Source organism: Hibiscus syriacus, unplaced genomic scaffold (assembly GCF_006381635.1).
Source record: "Hibiscus syriacus cultivar Baekdansim isolate YM2019G1 unplaced genomic scaffold, ASM638163v2 tig00116958_pilon, whole genome shotgun sequence".
Taxonomy (NCBI): Eukaryota; Viridiplantae; Streptophyta; class Magnoliopsida; order Malvales; family Malvaceae; genus Hibiscus; species Hibiscus syriacus.
This window is the reverse complement of record NW_024063484.1, coordinates 811,357-829,335: the sequence shown is the minus strand read 5'-3', so window position 1 is coordinate 829,335 and position 17,979 is coordinate 811,357. Positions and strand designations below refer to the sequence as shown.

Here is a 17,979-nt window from a genome sequence, read left to right as displayed (position 1 = left end):
TCTTTAGAGATTTTTTTTTTTTGGCATTACATTGTTTCTTGTTTGTTATTCCCCCTCCTTTTTTTTGCCTCTCCCAACATTGTGTTGTTGGGAAGTCATTGTTTATGCATCTCATGACACCTTGTGGTGTTGTCAAATGTGTGTTTAAACTTATCCCTTTTTAAGGTGGTTCTTTTTTCCTTTTCTTTTTTCAACGTCTTTTGTGTAACTTCTATCATAAATAGGGAGTTCATAGAAATGTATTGTTTCACTAAGGATTTAGCGTTGTGTGGACAAATTGTTTTGCAACTAATGCATTCACATGTAGGGAAATGTGAGCTCTTCTGAAGATATCTCTGCAAAAACCAAAAGTGTTATAGAATTGAAGAAACTTCAATTATTAGAGCTTCAACGTCGCCTACGGAGGTTAATCCCTTATAAATTTTCCCTTTTAAGTTATTATTACATTTCTTATGTTATTGTGCCAAGGTTGTAGATGAATTGGTTTGACAGTTTCCTTAATTTTACTATGGTTTATCATTTGATATTTTCTTCTTAAACTTGGCAGTGATTTTCTGAATGACTTTTTTAAACCAATTGCTAATGATATGGAACGCCTGAAATCATACAAGAAACACAGACATGGTAGAAGGATAAAGCAACTTGAAAGATATGAGCAGAAAAATGAAGAAGAGCGAAAGGAAGTGAGAGACAGAAGGAGTTTTTCAGTGAGATAGAAGTTCACAAGTATTTGCCGTTTCGCTCTTTGTTACAAATAAATGCCTCTCCTATCTAGTTGCTTTAAATAAAACTGGTTGCTTTCTAACGTGCTATATTGAAACCACAGGGAGAGGCTGGATGACGTGTTCAAAGTTAGGAGAGAACGTTGGAAAGGTTTCAATAGATATGTGAAGGAATTCCATAAGAAATGTTCAAAGTTAGGAGAGAACGTTGGAAAGGTTTCAATAGATATGTGAAGGAATTCCATAAGAGAAAGGAGCGTATACATCGTGAGAAGATAGACAGAATCCAGCGAGAGAAGATTAACTTACTTAAAATCAATGATGTAGAGGGTTATTTGCGAATGGTTCAGGTTAGTTTAAGCTTACTAGCTTTTGGTAATCCAATGTGTTTCGTCTTACTTATTCTTACTTGGTATCATTTGTGATGTTTTACAGGATGCTAAATCGGATCGTGTTAAGCAACTACTAAAAGAAACTGAGAAATATCTTCAGAAACTTGGATCCAAGTTACAGGATGCAAAGGCTATTGCAAGCCGCTTTGAGAATAATATGGATGAGGTTCGAACTGCCAGTGTAGTTGAGAATGACACTGCTATCGAGAATGAAGATGAGGCAAAGGCAAGTTTTTTTCTTGTGCATCTTCTGTGTTTCTTCCTCTCTTTCCACAATCACCTCTTTTGATATGTTGAATTTCTCTTATTGTTAATCTGCTCTTCAGCATTACATGGAAAGCAATGAAAAGTACTACCTGATGGCTCATAGGTACCACATTTGCTACGTTCTTTTTTCCTGCTTCATTTTCCTAATGAATGTAACTTTGGATGTCTCTTGGGGTCATTATATTTGACAAAGTCCTTTACTAATTAGTATCAAATTATTTGTAACTGCTGGAGGGTTCACAATTAAAATTGTTTTTGCAGCATTAAAGAAAACATCAGTGAGCAACCAACATTTCTCAAGGGTGGAAAATTAAGAGAGTAAGTAAAATATGCACCTGACTAACAATATATATATATTTTGGAATGGCTGGCATAGGGAGTGCTGTTTCTATTATCTTGGGTGAAATTTCTTAAAAATATACCTTTGATGTTCAGGTATCAGATGAATGGCCTTAGGTGGCTGGTTTCACTCTACAACAATCATCTGAATGGTATTCTTGCTGATGAAATGGGTCTTGGCAAAACTGTTCAGGTATCGGTGGTTTTGAATCTTCTCTTGATTGCAGTTTATTGTATATAATTTTTGTTAATTTTTTTTCATTTGTAAATTTTGTGTTTTTTGTAGGTTATTTCTCTTATTTGTTATCTAATGGAAACCAAAAATGATAGAGGACCATTTTTAGTGGTTGTGCCATCTTCAGTTCTGCCTGGATGGGAGTCGGAAATCAATTTTTGGGCTCCAGAAATACTCAAAATTGTTTATGCTGGACCTCCAGAAGAGAGGCGCAGATTATTCAAGTAATGGCTTGCCGACATGAATGAAAACCTTTTTATCCTATTCTATCAAAAAAAAAAAAACCTTTTTATCCTATAAATTGTCACTTTAAATTGTATAAGCTTTTTAATGAGGCCTGAAATTCTTATCAAAAAAAAATTGTATAAGCTCCGTTATCCATTTCTGGTGCAGGGAGAGGATTGTACATCAGAAATTTAACATTCTCTTGACAACGTATGAGTATCTAATGAACAAGCATGATAGACCAAAGTTGAGCAAAATTCATTGGCACTATATTATAATTGATGAAGGTCATCGGATAAAAAATGCTTCTTGCAAGTTGAACGCGGACTTAAAGCACTATCAGAGCTCTCATAGATTGCTACTGACTGGAACACCACTACAGGTTACAGATAATTTTCTCTGAAAGTTTTTAATATGTATTTTTCCATTTTCCATTTGTATTGGATGCTTGTAGTTTTTTTTTTGATAGAATAAGGCCTCATTAAAACCCCCTTTCTTATCCTACGTGTTACAAACATAACATGAAGGACATTGGAAGGAGGGAAAGAGTGCCTCTAACTTTTTTATTAATGAGAACAATAATACACCTCCACACCTAACAACATCTTACAAAACAGAACAACCATGATTCTGAAAGCAAAACACCCTAATACACCCTAAATAGTAACAACCGAGACATAACACCTTAACAATTACACAAACCTAAAGTCAGCCTATGCCAGCTTTAGCTAATTCATCCGCTTCCCAATTAGCTGCTCTCGAGATGTGCCTTGTGATAATACCCTTCCTCTCCACAGTAGAAGTTATATCCGTTACCAAGGATTGAAACAAAGTAGTACTAAGATTCAGATTATTAATCCACTTCAGAGCATTAGAAGAGTCCGATTCCAAAATGATCCTCTGATTTGGACAGAAATCAACTTCAACTTCCTCAATAAGAATCAACCCTCTATTGATAGCCAAAAGCTCAGCGAGTAAAGGAGGACCTCCCCCTACCTTCTCTGAAAATGACCCAAGCACCAACCCACTGCCATCCCTAATCAAGCCACCTATTCCACCCTTATCCCAATCTTTAACCAATGCACCATCAACATTTACTTTTAAAAACCCTTTCGGAGGACTCCACCTAGAAGAAGGAAAATTCTTCTTATTCGGATTACCAAGTTGATCTGCTAGTTTTAAATCCCCCATCAGAGAGTCGAAATGAAAGTGAACATCCTTAACTGATGTTTCAAACCAAGAAAATTCTGAAACGTGTAATGAAGAACAACAACGCTGAATCAACCTTCCCTTTCTGAAAAATCACCTCATTCCTACATTTTCAAACAGACCACAACACTGCTCTTGGAATAAACTTCCATATGTGAGATCGTGGTACTAGGTCATCCTAGGCCATTAAGAAATCCATCAACGAAGCAGGAACCACAAAGAAAACATTCCATAACTTTAAAAACTTAGCCCACAAAACCCATGCCACTTCGCAGTGAAGAAACAAATGAGCGACCGACTCATTGTACTTCCTGCACATAGGGCAGACAGAGTCTTCAACCCCAGTAACTCCTCTCTTCAGCAGTTCCTCTTTCACCGCAACTCTATGATGAGCAAGTTGCCAAACAAAAGATTCCACACGTGGTGGAGCTACTCCTTTCCAAACATATTTTTCCCAATTGCTTTCTAATTCATCATTACCCTCTATCAAAAGCTTTCAAGCATGATTTTGCTGTAAAACAACCCTCTCCATTTCCCAACCAAATCCAACAATCTTCCTCTACTAGGGACAAAGAAGAGTTATTCCATAGAGAGATAATTTGTCGCCACTGCTCAACCTCCCAATCCACCAAATTCTTTCTCGTTTGAATATCCCAAACCCAACCCGCATCATTATGCAACCTGAATTCTGCAACCTTACCCTCTTTGTTATTCGAGAGAGCAAATAACCTTGGGAACCTATCTTTAAGAGGAACCGAACCCAACCAAACAACATGCCAAAACTTAACTGTTTCTCCATTTCCTGCTCTAACACACAAATTTCTCCTAAAACAGTCCCAAATGCATCACTTGAAAAGTTCTTAACAACTCCTCTCCAAATCCAAGAAGTATGAGCTGTCCAAGTATTCCGGATCATCAAAGAATTAGGATCCAAATTGTAAACACAACACACAACAGATTTCCACCAAGAATTTTTCTCTGCAGGAAATTTCCGCACCCATTTCCCCAAAAGACAACCCTTCCCGCCAGAGATAAAGACTTGGCCTTCCAACCAGCCAAACTCTTATAAAATTTTTGTACAACCGGTTCCCATAGGGAAAAAGAATTCCTCTTGGCCCCCAATGGAAGACCTAAGTACTCCGATGGAAAAACTCCCTTTACGCACCCTATTTCCTTTGCCCATGAAACTAACTCCTCCTTTCCCACGTTAATTCCAAAAATTCTGCTCTTGGATAAATTCAACTTCAAACCCACCAGCAGTTCATAAATTAGAAGCACCCTCCTAATAATCACCAAATCATGACTAGAAGCCTTACTAAAAATTATTAAGTCATCCGCGAATTGCAAATGAGATAACATGAAAGAACTATCATTAGAGCCTAATTCAAAACCCGAAAAAAGCCCCTTGTTCACTGCTTTCACCAACATTAAATGTAGCAATTCCCCTCCCAAATTGAACAACAAAGGGGATAACGAGTAGCCCTGCCTTAGACCTCTAGTAATGTTGATTTTTTCCGTAGGAGTGCCATTTACCAAGACTGAAATTGAAGCTGTTGAAACACATTTATACATCCAAGAACTCCATCTAGCTCCAAACCCCATTTTACTCATTATTTTCAGCAAGATTCTCCAATCAACCGAATCAAAAGCTCTTTTGAAGTCCACCTTAAAGACAACTCCCTTCAATCCTTTTTTCCTCCACAATCGATGCCTTCATTTGCTATAACAACAATCTAAAATGCGTCTCCCCGGAATAAATGCGAATTGTGATGGACTAATAACATCATTAATGCCAAGCTTAACCTTCTAGCTAGAACTTGAAAGAATTTGTAGAAACCCCCAACAAGACTAATAGGTCTAAAGTCTTCAAGCCCCTCCGGATTGTCCCTCTTTGGAATAAGAGAGAGGAAAGAGTGATTGGTTTCCATGTCCCATTCCTTTCCCTCATAAAATTCCTTAAAAAACAGCAGCAAAACTTTCTTCAGACTTGGCCAAAACTTCTTAAAAAGCCTAATTCAGTCCATCAGGGCCAGGTGCTTTGTTACTATCCGAATTAGCGATTACACCCCAAATTTCCTCTTCAGAGAAAGGCTTCTCGAGGGCCATACTCTGCTGATTCGAGAGCTTTAAAAAGTCCAAGTCCAGTTCCTCAACTTCCAATGTATTTTCCTGGTTTAACAACCCCTTGAAAAAGCCAGCTGTATTTCTTGCTGCCTTTTTGTTTGTTTTTGGTGCTGGTATGAAGTAATGACTAAATTTTAACCGATCTTTTTGTGTAGAATAATCTTGAGGAGTTGTGGGCATTGCTCAATTTTTTTTCTCAGTGGTTCAACAAGCCATTTGAGAGTATTGGGGATAATTCTGCTGAGGAAGTAAGTAGTGAATTTCTGCAATCTAGCTATGAATATTATTTACTACACTATCAACAAATTTATGTGTTCATGCTTGTTATTTCTGACTAGGCACTACTATCCGAGGAGGAGAATTTGTTGATCATTAACCGTCTCCACCAAGTTCTTCGACCTTTTGTACTTCGAAGGCTGAAACATAAGGTTTGTATTTACATGGATGTTATGTTTGAGGTCATCCTTTTTTATTGATATTTAATTGGCACTGTTTTTTGAATTCTTTATTTTGGATTATATTAAGATGCTCTGAAATTCTGGTATGCTTATTGGTTTGCATCATCTTAAATTTTTTGGTAGGTTGAAAATGAACTTCCTGAGAAGATTGAGAGGCTTGTAAGATGCGAAGCTTCTGCTTATCAAAAGCTTTTGATGAAGAGGGTTGAAGAAAATCTTGGTGCAATTGGAAATTCAAAGGTTTTTTTAGGAAGTTTGATTCTCATTTATTCCTTTGCTAAGTTAAAATTTAATCTTATCTATTTTAGACATTTACTATTGTTAATTCCAATCTTCTTTTGCAGGCTCGATCGGTGCATAACTCTGTTATGGAGCTTCGTAACATATGCAATCATCCATATCTCAGTCATCTTCACGTGGAGGAGGCATGCCCTTTCCCTATTTACTACTGCTTAGTTTGCTTTTGATATTGAATTCTTTTTTTTTTTATAAAAGTAGGAGGCCTCATTAAAAACCTCCCTCATAGTAGACCCTCATTGGTGATCCATCACTTGGGGATTGTTACTCTTATCCCAGCTCTCCAGTCATCAAAACAGTGTCTTGGTCTCAACCTCATAAGGACTTTCTAAAGCTGAATGTGGATGCGGCTGTGACTGCAGATTGGAGGAAGAGTGGTGTTGGGGGCATCCTAAGAGTTTGATGATGGCTTTGTCGTGGGTTCTTTTCAAGAGGCTGTTGGTCCAGGTCCTCATATTTTAATAGAACTTGAGGCTATTAACAAGGGGTTATCCTTCTTTGCTTCGATTCAGCAGCGTTTTAAGGAACGTTTAATCGTTGAAACAAACAGTAAATTAGTAGTGGATTGGGTCAAGAACAACGAATGTTGTCCCTATGTCTACTTAGACTTTGTGACAGCTATCGTTGATAAGCTTAGAGGTTTGAATGGTATTATTAGATGGGTGGCTAGGTCAGCCAATGTTGAGGCTGATAGTTTAGCTAAGGCTGGTATTGGCTAGATTTACTGTTTTGGTTTGGTTGGGTTATCTTTTAGGCTTTGGGTTGGTTATTTGTAATTAGCAATTGCATGGTTGTCTCTAAGCTTTTGTAACTTGCGGGTATTAATGAACATTTAGGCACACTTTTCCTCCTTCCGCTGATTAAAGAACACCCTGTGTTCCATTAATCATGAAGGGTTTTTTTAATGAGGCCTACAATTCCTATCAAAAAAAAGAGAAGCTCCAACTTCTCTCTAAAACTTGGGCGTTTTAAAAAAGTTTTCCTTGAAAATATCTTCCCCAATGTCATTCCCTCACTAACCCAACAGCCGGCCACCACTTTCACTGCTGCGCCATCCACCGTCACCAAGCTCCGACTGCCGCTCTTCGGCATCAGAATAGCAAGGAAAAGCCACCATTCAAAGCCTCTCTTCACCCCGATTATGAATATGTGGTTGGCTTTCTCAAAATCAAACTAGATCGTCGTAGATCTAGAGGAAGATTTTCAATTATGCCAGCCGATTTTCATGAAGAAACAAATTGCTGTTTTGTGAAGAGGTTCTCCACCATCGACTGACGCATCTTCCACAACCGATTTCCCACTGACGGCCTCCTTTCCCTTTCTTTTCTTCCGCCATTGATCATTGGATCTTCCAGATTTGCTTGCCTCGACGCCATCATCAAGGATAGACTTCGTTTCTTGAGGGAGATCCTCATCTTAGTGGACCTAAGCCAAGTGTTCATCAAATCTTCTAGCCGATTTTCATGAAGAAACAAGCAGTTGTTTTATGAAGAGGTTCTCCGACTGACATATCTTCCGCAGCAGATTTCCCACTGACGGCCTCCTTTCCCGTTCTTCTCTTCCGTCGTTGATCACCGAATCTACCAGATTTGCTTATCCTCGACGCCATCATCAAGGATATGCTTTGTTTCTTGAGGGAGATCCTCATCTCAGTGGACCTAAGCGGAGTGTTCTTCAAATTTGCCGCCATCGCCGGTGACACACTTTGGCTACAGTAATCCCATTCTGCGATTGGGTTCCTTCTCCTTAAATCGAACGACATCAGTTCGACTTACAATGTATTCTCCTTCAGTAGTCGCTGGATCGTCTCGGATTCGAGGTAGGTTGTTGCCGGGGTTATACAAGGCATTCTTACCTTTGGGTTTTGCCAACGGAGAGTCCAGACTTCGATTAATTGTTCATCCTGAGAGTTCTGGCTCAAAGATGACGGCTAGGAGGCGACTACGAGTTATCCAATCACAACCGGAAAATCGTGAACGTTTCCAATCCCTCGCCGAGGGCCGAGAATGGCGGGATTCACCTGTTGAGAAGGAAACTGTCAATGGTGGTAATCGGAAGTAGCCGTTGAGTGGTGGAGATAGCCGGGGTCAGGTTAAGTCGAGATCAAGTAGGGAAATCCATATGAGATCCCGATTGGAGGCTTCGTCGGCGAATAAGGATACTTTTTTTGTTAGAAATATGGCGGAAAATGAATCTCGACCTGATGGTTTGTCTCCTTCACAAGGAAGGAAATGTAGGATTGGGAAGCTTTCTTCAGTAGCGGCATCACCAGCTCATTCTGTCGTTGATGTTGATCACGATGGAACCAAGGAGTTCACCACGAAGGGGTATTCCGATGAAATGTCGTCTGAAGTAGCAAGGAGGAAAATCGGGTTTCACAATTGGTGGAAGGAAGGCCAACCGAAAATCCGTAATGGGTACAAAAGTGGTTGCTACACATTGTTTATCGAAAATTTATCAGAGAAGATCCATTGGAAGAGATTTGGATCTTTTTTTTGTACCCACGGTCGGGTTATTGATGCTTTCATTTCTAACAAAAGAAATTCAAAAAGGGTTTGTTTTGGTTTCATTCGTTTTGCAAAAATCGAAGAAGCAATGAAAGCAATCTCATAAATGAATGGTTCTTTTATTGATGACAACAAAATTAGTGTTTCTTTGGCTAAATTTAAACCTCGACAGTCTTTTTTGGGAGAAAGACCTCGACAACTACTCACCACAAGTCTTGGATGGAAGTAGTTTCGAGGAATAATCATTGTGAAGTTGAAGGTGTTACGGACGAGGATAATTTTAACGTGTTGAGTAAATGTCTAGTGGGTTGGTGTAAGGACTTTATCAAAATCGGTAATCTCGCTAGTCAAATGCAAGCCAAAGGCCTCATTGGTTTCTCGTTAATGAAAGTTGTTGGAAATGCATTACTAATGATTTTTGAAGACTCTGCTTCATTGAGAAGTGTGAAGAATGATGAATCAGAGACTCGCTAAGTGGTTCTCCAGAGTTGAAGCCTGGTCAGAAAGTCTGGTGGTGGAATGTCGTCGAGTGTGGCTAGTTTGCGAGGGAGTTCCTTTTCACACTTGGAATTGGGATACTTTCAAAAACTTGCATTCAGGTGGGGCAATTTATTAGCAATCGACAAAAGATGTCAGTCACCATCATCTTTTGATTGGGCAAAAATTCAAATCCTCACAAAGGCTAATTTGAGACTTGACGAGTCGTTGGAGTTGAAGGTCGGTGCTAACTCCTTCAAAATCATGGTGCATGAAATTGACCCTTCCTTCAAACCAAATTCTTGGGTCCCTGACGAAGTCGATACTCATTAGATCTCGTTTCTTTAATTGGGCCTTTGATTTAGTTTAATGGTTGCAGGTGTTGGTTTTCTTTTGTGTTATGTTCTTTTGCATTGTTTTGTTCCTTTTGTTGGAGGTGTAAATTAGAAACAAAGTAATTGTCGATGGGGTTTTTTGGTTGAGGATGTGAGATTTTTCGGTGTTTTTGGTTTGTTGTAATGGTGTTTCTCGATATGAGAATATCCCATGTTTTCATATGTATTCGATATTAATAATAATAAACTATGAGGTACTCTTTTCTTCTTTCCAATGTTCGTCAACATACTTCTTAGTATGTGGACGAATACGAAGGGAGTTTTTAACGAGGCCTACAACTTCTATAAAAAAAATTAATAGAGGAGAAAAACCAACTATCTTATTTTTGCAAGAATCCAAATTGGAAACTGTTAGCACTATGTTAGGTAGGAAAATGGGAGGTAAAATCCTTAATGGTTTGGTAGTTGTGCCTGCTGTAGGTTCGGCTGGTGGTCTAATAACAATGTGGAATCAGAAGGTATTTTTGGTGAAGGAAAAGGTCATCCGAACTAGATTTGTGGCGTTAAAGGGTTGGTTGGATGGTATGCCAAACTATTGTTGTTTCATAAATGTCTATGGTCCAAGTGTGGAGGCTGATAAAGAGCCATTTTTCAGGGATTTATTTTCCTTTCTGGAACAGGTGGACTGTCCAGTGTGTTTAGGTGGGGATTTCAATGTCTTTTTTACGCAGGAAGAGAAAAGGGGTGGTGATGTGAATTTGATGTCGATGAATATTTTTCGAGATTTTGTCTCTAAGGCAAATCTAATTGATTTGCCTTTATTGGGAGGTCAGTTCACGTGGTGTAATAATAGGGAAGTTCCCACTTTTGAGAGATTGGATCGGTTTTTAGTTGATCATAGTTTTTTCTCGCAATTCCCAAAGATCAACCAAAATCTGCAGCCTAGGTCCATTTCTGATCATAATATTATTCTGCTGGAGAATAGGGAGTGCAATTGGGGGCCGAAACCGTTTAGACTGTTTAATTATAGTTGGAGGAGGAAGGGTTAGTGAACTGTTGACAAAAGAACTGTTCAATCTGGGTACACAGGAAAACTCGATACCCATTTCCAAAATTCTTAACCGGGTGAAGGATGTCGCAAAAAATTGGGCTGGTAAGGGTTTTCTTCAATTACCAGGCCAAATCAGAACCATGGAGTCTGTGATACAGGATATGGAAATGAAATTGCAACAAGGGTCTTTTTTGGTGTCAATGAATTCTATTGTTGAAGCAAAGAGAGAATTATGGGAGTTACAAAAGAAGGAAGAATCAATTTGGATGCAAAAGTCTAGATTGAAATGGAGATTGGAGAGGGATAAGAACACAAGGTTTTTCCATCATAGTGCAGCAATTAGAGGGAGGATAAACTACATAAAAGCTATCAAAGTTGATGGTGAAGTTATTGAAGACCCTAGGTCAATTAAAGCTTCAGTGGTGGAGTTTTTCAAGAGGTTGTATAATCAAACAAACACCCTGGAGGCAGAGGAATTAAATCTGGATTTTCTCAAGCTGTCCAAAGGTCAGTGTTTAGCTTTGGAGAAGCCTTTTTCTGAAGAGGAAGTTTGGGAAGCTATTGCTCATCGGATATCAACAAAGCTCCGGTCCGGATGGTCTGAACTTAGGGTTTTTTAAGAAGTTCTGGGCTAAATTGAAGGATGATATGATGCGGTTTTTTAGGGATTTCTATGTGGGGAAGGTATGGGAGCCGGAGGTGAACTTTTCCTTCATTTCTCTTATTCCAAAGAAGGCAAATCCGGAGGGGTTGGAAGAGTTTAGGCCAATTAGCCTAGTGGGAGGTCTTTATAAAGTCATCTCTAAGGTCTTAGCTAGAAGATTGAGTTTGTATCTCAATGATATTATAAGTCAATCCCAATTTGCTTTTATTCCGGGGAGAAACATCTTGGATTGCTCTTTTATTGCAAATGAGAGTGATTTTTGGAGGAAGAGAGGGCTGAAGGGAGCAGTTTTCAAGGTGGATTTTATGAGAGCTTATGATTCGGTAGATTGGAAAATTTTGATTCAAATTATGAGCAAAATGGGGTTTGGTGAAAAGTGGAGGTCGTGGATGTTCCAGTGCATGTCAACTGCTGAGAGTTCGGTTCTGTTAAATGGGTCTCCTACGGAGAAATTTCATATTTCCAGAGGTCTGAGACAGGGTTGTTCGCTTTCACCTATGCTTTTCAACTTGGCTACTGAGTTGTTGCATTTACTGTTAACTAAAGCAGTGGATATGGGATTGTTTTCGGGGTTTGATTTAGGACTGCAGGACCGAGCATTCAAGCTATCACACTTTCAATTTGCGGATGATCTTATAATTTTCAGTAAAGGTTCCATTCGTGAGTTGAGGAATATTAGAAGAGTGTTACTGATTTATGAACTTCTGGTGGGGCTGAAGTTAAATCTAGGTAAAAGCAGGATTTTTGGAATCAATGTTGAAGATGGGGAGCTAACTAATTGGGCTGAAGTTATTGGCTGCTCGGTTAGATATCTTCCATCTGAATATTTAGGTCTGCCTCTGGGGTTCAAGAGGAATTCGGCTGCTATGTGGGATCCTATAGTGGCGAGATTTCATGCTAAATTGAGTGGTTGGATAGCTAATTCTCTGTCGATAGCGGGAAGAGTGGTTTTTGTCAAATCGGTGCTATGCTCTCTTTCGGTCTATTTTCTGTCTATGTTCAGAATCCCAGCTGCTGTGATACTTAAACTTAACTCTATCATGGCTTCATTTCTGTGGGGGGATTCGATTGACAAGAAAAAAATCCATTGGGTCAACTGGAAGTCGATCTCTAAACCAAGAAATCTGGGGGGTCTAGGGGTCCCTAATCTAGCACTTTTGAACCGAGCTTTACTAGGAAAATGGGTTTGGAAGTTTTCTTCTGATAAGAAATCTTGGTGGAAGAAAGTGATTTGTGCCGCCTACAATTTGGATCCGAAGTCCATTATTTTGGAGAATTCGGTGCCAGCTCGTGCATCGTGGATTTGGAAAGGTGTGGTGAAAAACTTCTTCAACAGTGATGATTTTGGAGAGTGTCTTAAAAGGAATATGCGTTTGAAGGCGGGGAAAGGGGAAGATGTGCAATTCTGGAATGATGTATGGTTGGGTGATGTTCCCCTGAAATTGTTGTTTCCTAGACTTTATGTTCTATCAATTAATAAATCGGGTAAAGTGAAGGAGTTTAGGTAAATAATGCTTCGGGTTGGGTGTGAGACATCCAAATGAAGGAATTTGGCTGATTGGGAAGTAGAACAGTGGATGCAGTTGATTTCTATGTTGAATAATATCTCTCCTTTTCCTACTGAAGATGATTGTTGGATTTGGCTAGGGAATGGTGAAGGAAATTTTACAGCTAAATCTTGTTTAAACGCTTTTTATGAACAAGGTGGTTCTGAGCAGAATCAAGTGAATTGGGATAAGAATATTTGGTCTGGTTTAGCTCCTCCAAGGGTGGAATTGTTTGTTTGGCAACTAGTGCAACAGAGTACCGGGTTAAAGAGGAGTTAGCAAGAGAGGTGTTGCAGAGATTGTTGACCAACGTTGTGTTTTGTGTGGTAGGGGAGGTGGAATCAGTTTCCCATCTATTTCTGCATTGCAGGGTTGTGTGGGGTATGTGGTCCTCCTTCTTGAAAATGTGGAATGTGTCATTGGTGACTCCAAAGTGTACCATGGAATTTCTAATTTTGTGGGATGATTTTATGACTAACTCTTTGATTTGGAAATTCATTCCTAGGGCAGTGATGTGGTCAGTATGGAAGTGTAGAAATGAGATTATCTTTCAGAAAGGAAAGCTGGATTTGGTCAGATTATCTTTCATTGTTAGATTTAGAGTGGCTTCCTGGTTTAGTGCTCGTTTCAAGGATGTGGGTATTCCTCTAGATTCTCTAGTAGGTGATTTGAAAATTGCTGATTCGATTGGTAGATCAGGAAAGGATTGCTCTCAACCTGCTTGCTGGTTCCTCCACCGGAGGGGTTTCTAAAGTTAAATTTGATGGAGCGATGGTTTCGGTTGGGAAAAAGGAGGTATTGGTGGTCTGTTTCGAGATAGCAGAGGTCTATTACTTCAGTGGTTTTCTGAAGCAGTAGGGGGTGGTCCTCCTATCTTGGCAGAGCTGTTGGCTATCAAAAGAGGGATTTGTCTTATAGAGGAGTTGGATTTTGTCGCAAATCAGAGTTATCTTGGAATCAGACTCATCTAACGCTCTGAAGTGGATCCAGAATCCGGGTTTAAGCCCTTTGCATCTATCCTTGGTGAAGGATATATTTTCGCTTTTGATTGGAAAGGATATTATATTTAGGCATATTTCAAGGGCGGCAAACTGGGAAGCTGACAAACTTGTTAAAGATGGGATAGGGTGATTTTGGTTATTGTTGTGTGTTTAACAGGAATTGTACCTCCCTGTTTGTTGGATGTTTTGTGTTAAGTTTTATGTTTTCTGTTGGAAGTGTAGGAGTTTGTTCATCTTGTAATCTGGTTCTTGTGAATAAAAGTTTTCTTGGCTTCTTTCCTCCTTCGTTGTTCCTTCATGTTACTCTCATAACATGGAGGGATTGAAGGAGGATTTTAATGAGGCCTCTTCTATCAAAAAAAAAAGAAAAAAAAAGCAAGTAACCGAAAACAATAGCTTCAAATACAGAAAGCTGCCTAAAGCAAACCCTATAATCACCCAATCCCCTCCTTCGCTGAACTATCAGACTCGTAATTACAAGCCCTTGGAATCAACATAACTATAGACACCTTATCTGAGACAAAAGACAATCTCCTTTACTAGAGAAATAAAGAAAGCAGGAGAGAAAAAGGCTACTGGATCCACTCCAGTGCAGACTTACAATCACTTTCTACAATCAATCTACCAACAGGAGCCCAAACTGAAGAGAGAAAGATCTCGATGCCTCTTTTAATGGCTTTTAATTCAGTTACTGGAGGGGGCCTTGACCAACACTTTCAGAAAAGTCAATAGAGTGCAACAATTCCAGTCTCTTAAAATACCATCGATACCTCCTGCCATCCCGTTGAACCTTACTGCCCCATCAACATTCATCTTAAAAAAATCAACTGGAGGGGGTAGTCAGCAAAGCACAGGACAACCCTGTGACTTTAGAACCTTGGTGAAGGATATATATTTCGCTTTTGATTGGAAAGGATATTATTTAGGCATTTCAAGGGCGGCAAACTGGGAAGCTGACAAACTTGTTAAAGATGGGATAGGGTGATTTTGGTTATTGTTGTGTTGTTTAACAGGAATTGTACCTCCCTGTTTGTTGGATGTTTTGTGTTAAGTTTTATGTTCTTCTGTTGGAAGTGTAGGAGTTTGTTCAATCTTGTAATCTGGTTCTTGTGAATAAAAGTTTTCTTGGCTCTCTTTTCCTCCTTCGTTGTTCCTTCATGTTACTCTCATAACATGGAGGGATTGAAGGAGGATTTTAATGAGGCCTCTTTCTATAAAAAAAGAAAAGAAAAAAAAAGCAAGTACACCGAAAACAATAGCTTCAAATACACAGAAAGCTGCCTAAAGCAGAACCCTTATAATCACCCAATCCCCTCCTTCGCTGAACTATCAGACTCGTAATTACAAGCCCTTGGAATCAACATAACTATAGACACCTTATCTGAGACAAAAGACAATCTCCTTTACTAGAGAAATAAAGAAAGCAGGAGCAGAAAAAGGCTACTGGATCCACTCCAGTGCAGACGTACAATCACTTTCTACAATCAATCTACCAACAGGAGCCCAAACTGAAGAGAGAAAGATCTCGATGCCTCTTTTAATGGCTTTTAATTCAGTTACTGGAGGGGGCCTTGACCAACACTTTCAGAAAAAGTCAATAGAGTGCAACAATTCCAGTCTCTTAAAATACCATCGATACCTCCTGCCATCCCGTTGAACCTTACTGCCCCATCAACATTCATCTTAAAAAAATCAACTGGAGGGGGTAGTCAGCAAAGCACAGGACAACCCTGTGACTTTAGAACAGAGCTGATATCTGCAAGGGATGGATCTCCAATCAGCGTATCCTCCTGGATAAGGACATGAGGGAACTTGGCTAGAAACCATTTTGCTAACCTAAATCTAACAATGAAGAAGAGTGAGGGCCCGTCAAGAATCGCGCTATCAAAAACTATTAAGTTCCTAACTTTCCAAATTGACCAAAAAACAACACCCAGAATAAATTTCCAAATCGTCGAATTCACCTTCAATTTAGACAAAGAGCTAAGAAGAGTAGGAGGATCCCGGGGCAAAGCTAAAGAAAGATCCCAAAAGCTGATTATCCCATTTTTTGGATTGGTGAATTTGGTTCCCAATTATCATCCAATTGGGCCTGAGGTTCCGGGTCCACTCCTTTCCTCAACCCAAGACCCGCGTAATCCCCTGTGGGATTTATCTCATTTTCAAGGAAATCTGACAGCCCATAATTAGAAGGTTCCGTGGTTGACTTCCTCAACAGTAAATGTCCCCCACTAACCCCTTTCAAACCACTCTTTTGTCCTTGATTCAGCCTCGTGACCACCTTAAGCCTAGACTCCTCTGATAACTTCTGCTGGAAGATAAAAGATGAGGAAGTATTGGATGGTCTCTGTTATGAAGCTTCATATAGATCTTTTATCTCCTTTATGTAATTCTGGACCAATTCAGTGCCTATTTCTTTAACCTTATCTTTGATAACTTTAAGTTTGAAAACTGAATGGTTGAAGATAATATAATTCACTTCGTTGCTCTCTTGTAATAAACTAGGGATATCAGTAGTTGCATCATGGATGGTATAAAAATTCTCTCTATTGGTAGAAACCTAACTTCTGGAATTTTTTTAGGTTGATAATTTAATACCACAGCATTATTTGCCACCGATCATTAGGCTTTGTGGCAAGCTTGAGATGTTAGATCGAATACTCCCCAAGTTGAAGGCAACTGATCATCGGGTAAGCAAATCTTCTTATGCTGTTATGCTGTTATGCCGAGATCTATAATTTATAGAAGCTATCTTTTGTTGCATTCTCTAATATGGTAGTCTGTTTGCATGAAAAATCCTGATGCTGAATTGGCCTTTTTCCCTTCATATTATATGTTGATTAATGTTGTTCTAATATGGTGGCAATCTTGTGATGTTTTTTTGTTGTGCTTTCAGTTCCTGTTTGTTTTTTCTTAGTTCAAGATCATGGTGCCACTTGTAGAATTTGGCATTTCTATATGAAGCCCCCTTTGTTCTTATCAAAAAAAAAATCTTGGTGAAATGTATAAGAAGCTTTAGGATGACTCTTTGATTTTCCATGAAAGAAACTCCTCCTTTAGTGTATGTTTGTAAACAGATTAGTTTTACTAACATTATAATTCATTGGAATTCACTCCTTTAATTTGAAATTTGTAGGTTCTTTTCTTTTCCACAATGACTAGGCTACTAGATGTCATGGAAGATTATCTCACCTTTAAACAGTACCGCTACCTAAGGTTGGATGGGCATACATCTGGCAATGATCGTGGTGCACTTATTGAAAAGTTTAATCAACAAGGTTCTGACTTTTTCATATTTTTGCTCAGGTAATTCCGTCTCTAAAGACCTGGCCTACAAAAAGAATCTATAAATTGGAAAAAGGAAAGAAAAAAGAGAGTAAGGAGGGATCATTTTAGTTATGTGCTGGGGGTAATATATGGCTGGGTTTAATGAGGCCTTCCTTTTTATCAAAAAAAAAAAAAGACTGTAAAGGGATTCATGGCTATAAGTTTTTGATGGCTAATATGTATTAGGCATCTTTTTGAACTTAGAAGGCGACTGTTCAACATTCTTTTTAGGAGTTATGCCTGCCAACCCCTATGTTAGAGATTTTACTATGAGCAAAGATTATTTTAATTTTTGGGGCTGAAAATAACTAAATCTACTGGGAGAGGGTTGTATGATACTGGGACTCACTTACCTACAATATTTATGTTTGTTTGGTTATGTGTTGATTTTCTACCGAGTATGATCTTGTAATTCTGACATTTGATTGTTTTGGCAGTATTCGGGCTGGTGGTGTTGGTGTAAATCTTCAAGCTGCTGATACTGTGATAATATTCGACACTGACTGGAATCCTCAGGTTGTATTGAAAGTTAAATTTACGTGATTAAATTTTTTCTTATATTGGTTTTAATTCTTTTTTTATTTAAATTTTGGTTGGTTCAGGTTGACCTGCAAGCACAAGCAAGAGCTCATAGGATTGGCCAGAAGAAGGATGTACTTGTTTTACGATTTGAAACAGTATGTTCCTCTTACCCTAATCAATGTTTGGGGTCAAGTACCTTCTTATTTTCTATAATTATTATACGAGAGTGATTCCATTCTTGCTTTGAAGTGGATCAACAACCCGGATCTTTGCCCGGTTC

At 38.9% G+C, this 17,979-nt stretch overlaps 1 protein-coding gene across 1 annotated transcript in view; it reads left to right on the top strand.

Moving 5' to 3' along the window:
• Positions 1–17,979, top strand: part of LOC120189448 (chromatin structure-remodeling complex protein SYD-like) — a 32,383-nt gene that overhangs the window by 7,283 nt on the left and 7,121 nt on the right. Inside the window, 19 exon segments of the mRNA XM_039192733.1 lie at positions 308–405; positions 548–681; positions 684–726; positions 827–873; positions 939–1,072; positions 1,158–1,340; positions 1,441–1,484; positions 1,643–1,699; positions 1,817–1,913; positions 2,007–2,179; positions 2,349–2,562; positions 5,669–5,761; positions 5,852–5,941; positions 6,095–6,211; positions 6,316–6,396; positions 16,433–16,540; positions 16,987–17,156; positions 17,615–17,693; positions 17,780–17,854. Of these exon segments, the coding sequence (XP_039048664.1) occupies positions 308–405; positions 548–681; positions 684–726; positions 827–873; positions 939–1,072; positions 1,158–1,340; positions 1,441–1,484; positions 1,643–1,699; positions 1,817–1,913; positions 2,007–2,179; positions 2,349–2,562; positions 5,669–5,761; positions 5,852–5,941; positions 6,095–6,211; positions 6,316–6,396; positions 16,433–16,540; positions 16,987–17,156; positions 17,615–17,693; positions 17,780–17,854 (2,037 nt within the window).